Here is a 13,961-nt window from a genome sequence, read left to right as displayed (position 1 = left end):
AGAGTTTTTTTAGTTGATGAACGTGGGTGCTGATACATGAAAATGAACTGAATGGGTTTTATTTCTATAAAAAAAAAAAAAGCAAAACAACAGTGGCCAAGTAATATAATCGTGTATGCCCTAACACCATGTAATACCGGTAACTCCGACTACTGCAGCAAGCCTAATTGGAGGAGCTTCAGAATCCCCGTCTTTGATTCGGTTGTGTGTCCTGTAGTGGTGTTCTGGTTTGAGCTAAGCCCTCTTTGGCTGTAGCACACTGTCTCTCACTGTTTTTTGTTTTTTTTTTAATTCCACCAGGCCACTTCTGCCCTTTGCCAGGAGCACTGCTGCCTCACCAAGGGGACAGAGAACGTGCTATGCAAAAAGCGGGGTAATGGCTTTAAAATACATTACTGCGTCATGGACAGGCACTTGGAAAGTGTCCTGAACTGTAAATAAAAGCATTTCAATCTCGCGTTTGCTCACAGAGCAGAGGAGAAAAATTCCACAGTAACTAAGTAAGCCGAGGTGGTGGAGCAACAACTACCTAAGCAGATGTCACTAGGACTGTGGTATGTTGGAGCGCTGAAGACACTGGCAACCTCCCTCATTTATTTCATCTGTTTTCTTACAAAGATGATCAGGACAGATGAAGTAACCGGAGCTGCCTGCCTGTCCTTTTACGGCCGTATACTGTAGAAGAACAGACAGAGGAGTCAGAGCACAGGGTGGAGTTGTTGGGACTTCATGAACAGTGGAGAGTAACTGTTCAAATATGACATGGCTATGTGAAATTAAACAGATGAGGATAAAAATTTCCGGGAATTGCCCTACAGTGGCAGTCTTAAATTTGATGCCATGAAACATGGAACACAGTGACAGCAGTTTAGCTCAGCACCACTTAAACATCGGAGTCCGCTCAGGCTTATGTTAGCGCTGCTCCAAGCTTGTACTAATTTTTATCTCTGTCTGTAACCTCATTACTAGTTCCTGCTCCACTCCAGGCCATTGAAAATCTACTGCGTTCTCTTTTTGCCACCATTCGTCTAACTTAACATCCCAGCCGTCTTGTTCTGGGGTCCTCAAGTCCCAGATTTTTTTTTTGCTCTACAGCTGAGTTGAGCAACCATCTGCCTCCATTAGGCCTTCAACAGATTACCTCCACGACACGCCTAATGCACCATGTTTTATAGCCGAGTAATGTAGGCTTTACACAGGGATTTGAACCTCTAAGCTGACCTTGAAACATGGCTGCTCTTTTGGCCAACACACAGTCCTAACAGGCCATGATTTATCAGGGGAGACATGTGGATAAGTTGAGTTGTAATGGTTGTACCTGTTTAAGGCCAACAGTCAAACTAGAGTTTTGATTGGCTGAGAAGGGGCATACATATGCAAAGATATTTAACACATAGTTCTGTTGCATTTTTCTCAACAGAAAGTCGTTTTAGTGCCTTCGGAATGCTGACATTAGTGCATTTGTGTTGCGTTGTTAATGGTCTAATGTTTTGGGTATCAGATTCCAGTTTTCTCTGGTGATTATAGAAGACAGATGACAACTTCAAAAGATTCAAATGAACTCATCCACATATGTTATATGTGTTTTTGCTAATCAAACCTCTCAAAATTTCATTTCCAATGGGAATGTCATGATTCCAACTTCACATTCCACCATGTGATTGTGTCATCTCGCAGCATTCACCTCAGCTTGACTAACACTCAGCAGTAAATGCTGCTACTGTAGAATGTTGTCTAGCTACAAAAAAAAAAGTTGTGCTGTCAGGAGAAAAAAATATGTTTAACTATCTTCAAACAGATGTTTTAATTGTATACAGCATCTGTAGCTGCTCACAATGTGACAGCAAACAAACTGCTTTTCTTGTTGCTTTCTGTCCTACTGAGGAATTTTATGTCGCAAATTGTCACTGCTCCATCTGTGTGTGTGTGTATGTGTATGTGCGTGTGTGTGTGTGTGTGTGTATGCACCCACATGTGTGGATTTGGCCCTGCAGATACTGAGCTGGCCCACAGGCTTCTCTGTCACTCTCTCTTCAGCCAGAGGGCCTTCTGTTCCACCATCGTGCTGGAATGCTTTCTGGGACATCCAGCTGGAGCTCCAGGCCCAGGGCCCAGCTATCAGTCAGATCCATGGCCTAGCTCCCCTTCGCCATGCTGGGCTGAGGAGAGACTCAATAGTGGCTGATGGGAGGATAGTCGTCCCTGCCTGTTCTCTGATGGGACCTGACAGCAGCCTGTAGGCTGTCAACGCATTCCTGCACAGCTGCTCTTAAATCACAAACGGGATGGCTGTAGTGTTTTTTGTGTTTCTGTGTGTGTGCGTGTGCTGGAGTATGAGTGTGTGACTGTGTATATAACTGCGTGTGCGTGGGCGCAAGTGTGCGCCAGTGTGTATAAATTATTCCATCTCTGCTCCACATATCAGTTTTTGAGTGATGATGTGTTTTTGTGCGTGTAAATGAGTAAACGTTACACATGAGCCGCCCTACTTTCCATTTTAGTAACTCTCCAGAGATACAGCTTTGTCTCTCTACATTGTGCAGTGGCAGTGTTGAGGCTGATAAGGAAATGTTTAGCCAATTTAAGTAGACTGTTGAAATGATTTGGAATCCTCACCAGACCACTAGGGCATATCAAATGCATAGTGGAAAACTGGATTGTTTGTACAGTGGCTGAGCGAGCTGAAATACTTAGAAGCCCTCTGTTGTGCTCAGTCGAATGAGTCTTGTGTGAAGTTATGTGAGTGTGTGTGTGTGTGTCCTGTGGGTGTTTGCAAGTGTGAGTGCTTGTCTTTTTGATCTACTCTGAGTGTGTACGAGTCTTAAGACGGTGCGGACGGAGCTTGTACATGTTTTCATACATGTCTGCGTGTTGCCGTGCATGTGAGCTCATTTGTCCACACTTTTGTGTATGTTCTCGCTCACACGTGTGTGTTTGCTCAGGGAGGCCTCACTACCGTGGCCCCCGCAGCCATACGTTTGACCCTCTTTCTCTCTCTTCACTCGCTGATGAACACAATCTGTCCTTTCAGATCCACGAACGGCTGCAGCACTATGAAGAGAGCAAACCCGTCCCCGTGTTGGACAACACAGCAGCTCTGGCGCATGAAGTAAGTTCTTGTTTTGTTGCACGTACTGATGACTGACAGGCCAAAGGAAAAAACAATCCAAAGTGTCATAGTAAGATGTTGGGCCTCCTTGCACCTCCAAAACAGCTTCAGTGCTTCTTGGCAGAGAATACAGAAGCGATGAACAGCATCCTTCTAAAAGATATTTCCTCATTTGGTGTTGATGATGGTGCTGTCTAACACTTCAGTCTCTCATAGGTGTTCAGTTAGGTTGATTTGGTGACTTGTGAAGGCCATAGCATATGATTCACATTATTAAACCATTCATCAAGGAAGCATTTGCATTCGTTATGTCTCTCCGCTCATTTATTCAGGTTTTTCCTTCAATTTGTCACCCACCTACGCACACGTTGTCTTTTCTCTGTGTTTGTATTTGAAAACCAAGCAATGTGATTGATTTGACTCAAATCCAGAGAGACTTAGTGTAAGCCGGTAGGTTGATTTCGCAGATCAGATCTTCAGATCACAAGTGCCAAATGTCTCTTCATCACTTTTTATTATGTCTATAACACACACATAAACACAGTCATTGATACATGCAGTCCACACACTTTCCAATAGCGTGCAGTAGCCTTGACAATGTTTGTCCTCTTTCACCTCTTGCCCTGGAACGAACTCTGAACTGTCTGTTTCTCGGTTTGGTTTTCTATACTCTCTCTCTGTTACAGTAACACTACACTGTCCCTACTATACACCGCCAACCCTGCTGCCCGCTTTCTGCCCCAAACGTCTAGCCATACACCACGAAATCGAAAACCCAGCTCTGCAAGGACAGAGACCGATCATTTTCTTAAGGCAGAAACCGGGTAGAAAGGCCACCAATTCAAAAGGGAAAGCTGAAGACAGATGGTCACGCTTTGACAGATGACAGCAGCAGACCAACTGCAAACACATGAAATATTTAGATTCAGGAAGCATCATAGCAGCGTCATGTGTGGCGTGAAGTTCCTTCTCAGTAGTTAACCTGTTAATAACATGTCACGTCTGCCGCTATGCAGACAATAATGGCACCATCAGGACCACTGATGACTGCACTGATGATGATGATTTTCTTCCACTGGCCCTGCCGCTCTCGTCAAGCTGTGAAAGATATTTAGTCTGATTTACTGAGTAAATGTCCAGTGTCCTGACATTTGTTACCGTTTTGTTCATTTGCAATATTTATTGAAAGCGACGTGCGCACAAAAGCATGCCCCGCTCACATTCACATGTGCGTGTACACACACACTCACACACACACACACACAAACACACACACCTGTGTAAACCCAAGAACCAGCCTGGCACGGTGAACTGAGAGGAGGAAAAGCCCTTTTACTGGTGTGTGGTTTTGTTTGAAATCCCCAGCTCTGTTTATTGTAATCAAAGTGCCTCCGACTATTCCACCCCTTCTAAAGAGCCCGCAGCCATACATCATCCTAATTAGTACTGAGTCAAAGGAAAGACGAGAGAAAGAGGGGCTGAAATTCTTACAGTCGGTCGGGGTAAGGACCACGGAAGAAGGAGTCCAGAGTGTCCTGAGACTGTCACGAATGAAAGGGCCGTCTTGTGGTCTAGAGCGGTTTTCCTGACCTTACAAGCCACAAGTTTCGGTGTGGGAGCCAGAATATTCCATCCACACACCAGTATAGATGACAGTAGTCCCAAACCCTCAACCAACCTACGATGGCCGAGCCATGCATCTGTAGGGACAATATTCTCAAATAAAAATTTTATTGCTCCTTTTTCGTCTGTGTGTTTGTCTTACCCTACTTTTACTCCTGGCAAGGAACACCTAACCAGATAACACTATAACAAGAATTCCAACAAATTCAAGCAGCCAACAGAGTGGGAGAGATCGCTTCTGTTTCTCTTTCTGTAGTCTGTGCTCTGCCTCCCCAGGTTTGTGGCAAGAAGCCATAGTCTGTTCAAGAGACACCCAACTATCAGCCTTCATCTTCCCTCCCCCTTACAGATTTTCTTTCTTATTCTTCTTGTTAAATTACAGACTTTCAAATTTATGCTTCCTGGTAAATGCCCCGCAAAGCGTCTCTCCGGGATTATCAAGTATCGGGATAAAGCCCAGAGATGGTGTATCAAAGCGTCTCACAGCACACCGCAATCTTGAGTCTCCTTTCCTTGGCTGGGGAAAAAAAAAGGAAAAACTCCCAACTCGGAGCGTTGCAGTGTATTTTTAAAGTGGATTGTTTTTCACCCGTGTCGCCACTCCAAATGAACGCTATTGAAGTGGTGGCTTAGGACTGAAGTGCAAGGGGAGAGAGATCTACAGTTAGATGAAATTCATTTTGGGCTTAGGTTTCGGGTAATGGAGGCTTAATTTATTGCCTAACATAAAATGACACTTTAACCTCTGTCTGCCCCTGGCTGCACTGTCTAGCACACACAGCAGGTGACTGCCACTGCTCAAGCAAACCTGCACCGCCAACCTGAAACACAATCGATGCATATAAAGACATGTCGGTGGGTGACTGCACACACACTTTTATGGATGGACATACACGTTCTTTACTGCACACACACAGTTTCTCTCCAGCGCTCATTAAGACTGAAATAGAAGCAGTCTTGCCTCATTGTAAAATACCACATTACATTAATCAAAATGGACAAAACAGCCTCACACGTGAACTGGCTCAGTGTAAGTTCCAGTCTGTCGATCCGATCAGTCTGGATCAATCCTGTCGAAAAACATAAACACACCACATCATATGTGGAATGCCAGCTCACTGTTCCACATCAGTGTCCAGTGTTTGAACTTTAACTCTATGTCCTGGTGGCAGACTTGTGCCCTTCTCCTCCTCTGGCCAACTTCCCAACACCTTTATTCTCACCCATAGACCTGCCGTTACATGGAAAGACCACTTGGTGCCATCAGAGAGCACTGGTCCACAACTACATCTACAACTGCTAATGTGAAAGAGTCAGACAAACAGAGAGAGAGAGAGAGAGAGCTGGCTTGTCAAGTCATGTCAGGTGTCTCTTCATTGTTAATTTTTATTTACAGCACGTTGTGGTTCCACAAGCATTTGCTACATTCAGTGTCTTCATAATGTAAATGAGACAAAACAGGACATAGTTGCAGTTGGACAGAGATAATAATAAGTTCATATAGGATAGATACTCTATTGAATAAAGATGCACCTATATGAAATTTCGGGGCCAATAATGACAACTGATAATTATCTGTTTGTTGTGGCTGATATTGAGAACATTAATCTTGCAAATACCAAAATGAAGGAGACAAACTTTTTCAATTGATGCAGTGTTATTTCACAATGAGAGAGGAAGAAAAGACTCCACAGTCTTGTGTAATTAATATCTAAAATTGCAGTATCAGCATTCAGAAACACTATCAATCATTTAATTTTATCGTTTATCAGTAGCTAATATATCAGCCACCGATATATCACCTATTAAAGTAAAACTCTTGAAAGAATGTGAACTGTTAGTCACAGATTTAGAGGTCTTGTGCAGCTTTTGTTTCCTATCGTTTAACTTCATTTGTCCATCATTTATATACATATATGGTTTTTACATGACTTTACATAGGGCTCACATATATTACATGTATATACACAACTTATCGGAGTATTGATTCAATAAGTGACCTGTAAACCTTGGCTAGAATGTCTCTGTGAACTGTTGGAAAAGCTGATGCAGTAAATGCTTAAAATACGATAACTTCAGCATTTACATGTTACATTTTAGCTCCAAACATACATTTTTTGTAAGAACGAACCCATAAAGTGAACTCATAAATAAATACATCTGGATTTAAGTCACTTTTAGAAACTATTTCCTCCTGATAACTCTTTGAATTGATTATTTGCATGAGAAGATTTCATGCATTCATTATTTCCTTTTTTTAAATTTGATTTTTTTTGTAATGGTGTGAAAGCCAGTATTTAGACCATAAGACTTTAAAACTTTTATTGCAACCCATAAAAATATAATAATAGGAAAACATCTTCATGCATAACTGTGTAAAATCTAATCAAAATGCTCTGTGGGAATGAATTCAGGTTTAACGCTTACTGTAGGCAACCAGTGTATTAATGATCACTTACACAACAAATCAAGCCAAAGAACATTTCATCCATCATATGAAATAGATGACGCTGACTGGCTGAAACCAGATTTTTTTAATAAAAAATCTGTATTTTTAATACCATTTTTAATAAACGCTTTTATAAAAAACAAAACAAAAAAAAAGAAAGAGGTCAGCTTGATGTATTGGCAGCTATATATCAAAGTAGTGAGCCCAGCAGTGAGCTATAAACTGACATGCTGGGATCAAACTTATCTAAACACTGGCGTGCCTGCCATGACATTTAACAAATGAAATACGCTCGCTCTCAGAGGAGACCAGCATCATTTTTTGCCCCCTCCCTCACTTTCTCTGAAGGTCTGAGGATGGAAAATGTGATTCGAACGGGGCAGCATGAAGGTAGAGAGCCGAGCGCATTGTCAGACATGTCCCATCTGTCCTCCACGCTGAGTTATGGGACAAGGTGCTTTAATAGGACAATATGAGGGACTGGAAATTTACAGTTCTTTGTCTCGCTTTTCTTCCCTCCCTCGCTGTAAACAGCTTAGCGATGAAATGATGGATGACGCTGTATCAGAGCTGGAGATGTTCCCTCACTAAAGACCCTGACCCCAACTCCTCTTCCATCTCTACCTTTCTCAACTTCCTCTGTTTTTCTCCCCTTTACTTTTCTTTGATCATGTGTGCTCTCTTTGTTTTTCTGTCTTCATCTCCTCTCCACCTTCTCCTTTTCTTACTTCCTCCGTCTCCCTCTGACCTTTCTCTTTCAGATTGGATTTGTTGTATATTTGATAAAGTGAAGTAATGCAGGGTTGAATGAGGTTCAGCTGGAGTAACCTTGACCACTATGGCTATTCATTAGTGTGGTCTGTCTCCCTTTGGGGGGTCAAAACTAATGGAAATAATGAAAAGACCCCCCCCCCCCAAGCCGAAAGCACATGTTCCTGTCTTTGGGTAAAGTGACATAGCATCCTCCCTAACCCCGATATAACCCTCAGCCCCCTGCCTTTACCTCCGCCTCACCTCTGGTGCCTTATTCCCGCACCCCAGGGGTCGTTAGTCAAACAAACTATATGTTTTTCCAACCTCTGTCATCATCTGCCTGAGCGTCACACACACAGGAGAACACTGCATTTTGGGGAGATTTCCCTGTTCAGCTTATCTGTTATGTGATGACAACAGAGGCACCAAAAAAGTTACATGTGTCTCTTTATGCTTCTTTGCTGCTGCTTCATAGAGTTTTAACAAACACAGCGGATGTTTAAGGGTTAATTTGCACCCTGAGAAGAGAATTAGAGAATTCACCTTTTTGTTAAAAATGTTTGGATATTCTTATTATTTGATTTGTAGATTTATCAGTCTTGGCTCACTATAGGAAATGTTCCAGGTAACCTGGTACATTTTCAACCACTGTGAAGTGATTTGTATCTGTCTGTCTGTCTGTATCTATCTGATTTTCTATTGTTTTATATTGTTTTTTTCTTTTTCTTATGTTATCAAGTCAAGCAACAGAACCAAAAATTTCTCCCAGGGGGCTTTACAATCTGTGTGAAAAACAACACCTTCTATCCTTAGACACTTGATTTTACAGGTAGAAGCAAAAGGAGAAACTAAGGGAAAGGAACAGAAGAGGGAAAGAAAAAGAAAGAAAGTAAAGTCCAAAACAATGTTAACTTATTTCCCCTCATTTTTCATGTCAAGGGTTTTTTTTAACCTTTATTTTTGCCATTTCTAGCCAAAAAAAATTAAAATGTTATCTGTATTTTATAAAATAACTACCAGACTTTACATAGTTTATGGTTATTAAGCATAAATTATGTTCCTTCAATTTCTCATTTTCTAATATTTTCACAATATTCTTGGAATAAAGCTTATATTAAAGTGATGATAACTGAACAGAGCTATTTAAGGACACATGGATCATTATGGTGTTGACATTGTTCACATATAACAAAGAAGTTAAGAGGATTCTCTGCTTTATACTTTGTAAGAACTGTCAAAAGCTAAACTGCTGCACCTGTGATACAGTTCACGTACATACCCTCTGTACTACCTATACACACATCTAGACACCCCAGTCTGTGATTTCCTCTGGTGCTGGATGTGTTCTCGACATCAGCTCCTGATCCCAGCTCAGTACAGGCAGGTCTTTGTGTGCGACGGCTCGCCTCTCCACACTCACACCCCGTCCAGGAGGATCATCCATAAATCAGGGGGCAGCCAGAGGAGCGTGGCCTGGGCTTTAGAAGCAGAGTCACTTGTCTCAGAGCTACCACACATTTATCATGAATTCAGCCCAGCTCAGTCCTAATGCTCCGACATGCTCTCAGAGCCCCCACTGTTTCCAAGAGGAGTGGACTGTTTTCTTTTGTTCCTGAGATTTTCATTGAAAAATGATCCTACTGAACAGTAAATTTAATCGAAACAAAGGTGTCAAAAACTGCGAATTTTAGGCCCCATGACAAGGTGTGACCTTGCCTCCCACGAAGATGCACCCAATTTAGCATAATATCAGTTTGATTGGGGCCACCTGAGAGTACAAGCGCAGTGCGTGCCTTTGGGTATACAACTGTACTTTTCCACAAGCTTTTGAGGGTTTACTCTGATGTTACACACTCCCCTACTGGGTACAGTACTTATGATTAGATTAGTACTGTTGATCATCACAAGATATAAAATTTGTCCAATAGTTTAAAATAAGGCTTGGAAAACATGTCAGTTACTGCACAAGATGATTTTTATTGCGTTACAAATTAATTTATTTGAATTTAGCTGCAAATTTAATCCAGTTGCTTTGACTGTACCAGCTACTAAATGACTGAAAATTAATATTTTGTGCAGGTTTTGTAGAACAGAAGAATGAATTTGACTTTTTGATAACCTTTATGCAGTGGTGGTGATTCAGTCCCCTGGCAAAGTAAATCTTGGGGAAAGTGGAACAGCAGCACTTGCCCTTCATTCATTACAACCACTGAGGTGCCCTTGAGTAAGGAAGGCCCTTAAGAGCAGGTTATGTATGATCTTTTATAGTTGTTCCAACTGGCCACATTCAAGGTCGTCATAGAGAGGGGCGAGACGCCATAATCGTTTAAAAGCGGATAACAGCGCACTCTTTTTGAGTGGCTTTGAAGGCATTCATAGTGTCTCTGTTTCTTCCCCTCTTTAGTTGTCTGAGGAGCTACAAGGGAAATCAGCCAACGGAGAAATCAAAGAACTTCTCAAAATACTGGCCAAAGCCCACGTGAAGGTGAGTTTGGTTCCTATTAAAAGATTTTATTCAATACAGGCTTATTTTTTTATTCTGTAAGTGTTGAACTACAACCCCGTATCCTATTTGTAGTGGCTCATTCATGTCATCCCACAAATAGCACAGATCTTTGCCGTTTGTGCAGTTCTGGCATTGAAGTGGCGCGAGTATCATGCTGTACACAAAATAACAAGGCGGTCAGATCCAGGCCTTGCTTCTTTTTTTTTTTTTTTTTCTTCTTTCTTGTCCTCTTGGCTGCGGCCACTGGCCTTGTTAGCCAGACACAGACAGCTACAGAATAAATTTACACATTTTTATTTTCAAGAGCTAACTGGGGCCATCCATCAGGCCCTCCAGGTGTCTCAGCCAGACAGAACTGCCTGTATGATGGTGGAATGGAAGGAGAGCTGGACAGCCTCCTTTCTTAATGCACTGTTGTCATGCTTATTTGGGCTCTGCCAGAAACAACAGCTCAGTATGAAGTCCTCCCCCGGCACAATACACACACACACACACACACACACTTACAGTGCACACAAATATTCAATACCTCTCAGTGTCAAGTGTGAAGAAACAGTGGTTCCCAAAAGGATCAGGGTAAGAAGTCAGATCATTGTGTATATATTTGGTTGTCTATACTAGTGATGTAATGATTTAAAGAACTACACATAATACAGTCACTCACATACAGAAAGTCATGAGAAAATGGGGTCAAGTATAATTGAGTCCACACACTTAAACAGCACACACAATCTCACATAGACACACGAAGGTGGATACACACTCCAGCACGCACTCACGCAGCCACTCAGCCCAAAGACAAATGATGAAAATCTATCACAGCTTTGTTTACGATGTAATCTCGTTTGTCTCTGTCAACCCCGAAGTGAAATGCACCGGCAAACGATCGCCGCGCTCGCCACGAAGCATGCCTGTGTCAGAAATGCCGCGTTTATTATTTTAATTACGCTTACAGTGAAGGTATTTGGCGTGGCAAAGGTCGATCCATCAAAACACAGAGCTCGTGAAAGTCATCGATCAGGAAGCTCAGCACCTTGAACGGATGAGGTGAGAAGAGGTGAAGGCAAGAGACAGGACTGAGGGCCAGGTGTACACACACACACACACACACACACATACATACACACACGCTCCAATAAAATATCCTGCCCTCTCATCTATGTGCTTTTAGAGATGGATCTGGTGGAAGGTAAGGGCTGCGTAGCTTAAATTCCAATGTTTACTGTACATCATAGTAAATTGAAAGTGTTAAAAAGTGTGAAAAATTCTCCTATTCCCACTAAGTTTATAGAATAGAGTGATGTTTTCACTTTCAAATGTGGAAATAAATCTAATAAGAATCAGATATTTGCCAAAACGGCTTTGATGTAAACAACCAGATTGGAATATTTAGGTCACTGCCATTTTCGTGGAGTGTCTGCACTTTTTCTGTTCTCACCTAACAAATGTTACGGCCCTTGCAACTACCACCGGCAACTCTCCAGCCCCAGAGTCAATCTGAAAGTCCTTATTCCAACCCCAGCTGATCATACTTATTGAAATTAAAAACTGACAGAAACAGCAGCTTGTTTTTGCTGACCTCCAGTGCTTTAACTTCTCACCTCGCTGCAGCGATGCAGAAGTGTGCTCGAGGGTGTGTGAGGTTATAAGCTCTAAATAAGCTGTTGTGGCTATTTGACTAGTCCAGTGAAAACAATATCACCTCCACATCGGTACAAATTCCTCTCTCTAACTTCAGTTTTGTCTACTGTGGAAGACCCTCACCAATATTAACTTGTTTTCACCCTTTGTCTATTTGCTTTCTCCATTCACTGCTATCTCTCTGTTTTCCCACCACCTCCACACGCCGCTCTGTCGACCTCAGCTGAGTGCAGAACAAGGTCAGCCAAATAATTCCACACCAAACAATGGAAAATATTCAGCTACTGCTTCCTCTACTACTGGCCAGTGCACCTCAGCAGACAGCAATGTCAAGAGCACAAGAGCTGAAGCCAAGGAAGGAGATCTTATCTCTGAATAAGGGCTACAACAAACATGTCTTCATTTGTTTGACACTTATATCTTCATCAGGGATTGTCTCAGGCAATAAAAGCTGCACTCACCATTTTTTTGATATAAAATGAAAGTGGCTGGGTTGAGCTGCATTCTGTGTTTTGTGTTGACCTGTGAGATCCTTTTGAAATAAGTAAGAAAAAAGGAAACAACTCTCTCGGATATCTGTAAGTTCCCATCAGGTTAAGAAGGAAAGTATCATACCTGGTGCTGTCAAGTTGAGTGATTGACATCTATATGTGTTCACACGCACATACACCGTTTCCCACCATCCCTCTCCACCCCTCAGCATGATGACCTCTACTCTCGAGTGTTGAGTCTATCAGCAGGTTTCGAGCGTCTGGGCTTAAAACCACCAGGCTAAGCGCTCCTGCTGGCTTCATTGGGAACACTTGGTCAACAATAGATTAGTTCCAGCATCTTGGTTTGGAGGGAGAGCTTTAACTGTAACATACTGAGGCATGGAGGCTCTTGGCATTTTCCTGACATTGCGTCTCAAACCATAGGCAGCATGTGGGCTTCAAGAATGAAGTATTAAAACATTGCTCTCTTTCTGTCTCCATCTGTCCTCCAGGGCACTTGATACCGTACCAGCCAGCCCCAGTGTAAATCACAGGGCCGGGGGTGTAAAACACAAGCAGATGGCTGCTGCCTTTGAATGGCGTCTCTGTACGATAGTAATTGTATCACTCTTAATTATGGCTGAAATGATCCATTCCTAGGGTGGGGATATAAATCAGGCTCTTTAAAACTCCCCACTCTCTTTCTCTTCCTTTCTCTTTCTTGCTTTCCTTCTCCGCCTTCAACTTTCTTTTTTACGATTTGCACATGAAAAAACAACTTTCACCCATATTAACCCCCCTCAGAAAGACTAATATTGACAGTGATGAAAGTGCCAATTATGATGGCCGCCTGTTTCCGCCGGTGTGTGTGTGTGTGTGTGTGGAGGTAGGCGTGTGTATGCACTCATGCAAGAGTGTGTTTGACTCTGAGCGGTGCATGCTGAGGTTCAAGGCTCAGAGAGGGTGGGCGTTAGTGTCGTATCTGAGCTCGCCTACAGCAGCACCTCCGGGGCAGAACGCTCACGGCAGGGTCCTTCCCGCCCCGGGGAAAGCAGCTACCCAGCACCGATCCAGCGCCGCCAGCTGAAAAACGAGCGGGCCGGTGACAGGGCCGGGGGCTTTAATGAGAGGCCAATGCCAGGAATGTAGGAGCAGGTTTATTTAGTCAAGCTCAGTGATCTGTTTTTCTAGGATCCCTATTATGCCTAATGAACACAAACACACGAACCGAGAAAGGACGGGATGCCTGGAAAACAAGGGTGGTTTCGCTTCCCTTCATCTTTCTTTCCGTCTCTCACTCTTTCTCTCCCTGCGTCTCTCTTCAGGCCTCAGCTGCAGGGCCGAGCTTACACAAGGATATAACTCTAGATTTGATTAAGCAGCTAATCCACCAACACCGAGGCATAA

General features: G+C 42.8%; 1 protein-coding gene across 2 annotated transcripts in view; it reads left to right on the top strand.

Moving 5' to 3' along the window:
* mpp7a (membrane palmitoylated protein 7a) overlaps nt 1–13,961 on the top strand; it is a 141,907-nt gene that overhangs the window by 58,303 nt on the left and 69,643 nt on the right. For both annotated transcript variants that reach the window (XM_042399017.1, XM_042399018.1), the window contains exons 4-5: nt 3,032–3,109; nt 10,339–10,419. In XM_042399017.1, the coding sequence (XP_042254951.1) occupies nt 3,032–3,109; nt 10,339–10,419 (159 nt within the window). The remainder of the gene's footprint in view (nt 1–3,031; nt 3,110–10,338; nt 10,420–13,961) is intronic.

Source organism: Thunnus maccoyii, chromosome 21 (assembly GCF_910596095.1).
Source record: "Thunnus maccoyii chromosome 21, fThuMac1.1, whole genome shotgun sequence".
In the NCBI taxonomy this organism is placed as follows: Eukaryota; Metazoa; Chordata; class Actinopteri; order Scombriformes; family Scombridae; genus Thunnus; species Thunnus maccoyii.
Note: the sequence above shows the minus strand (reverse complement) of the source record. Positions and strands in the feature narration are given on the sequence as shown.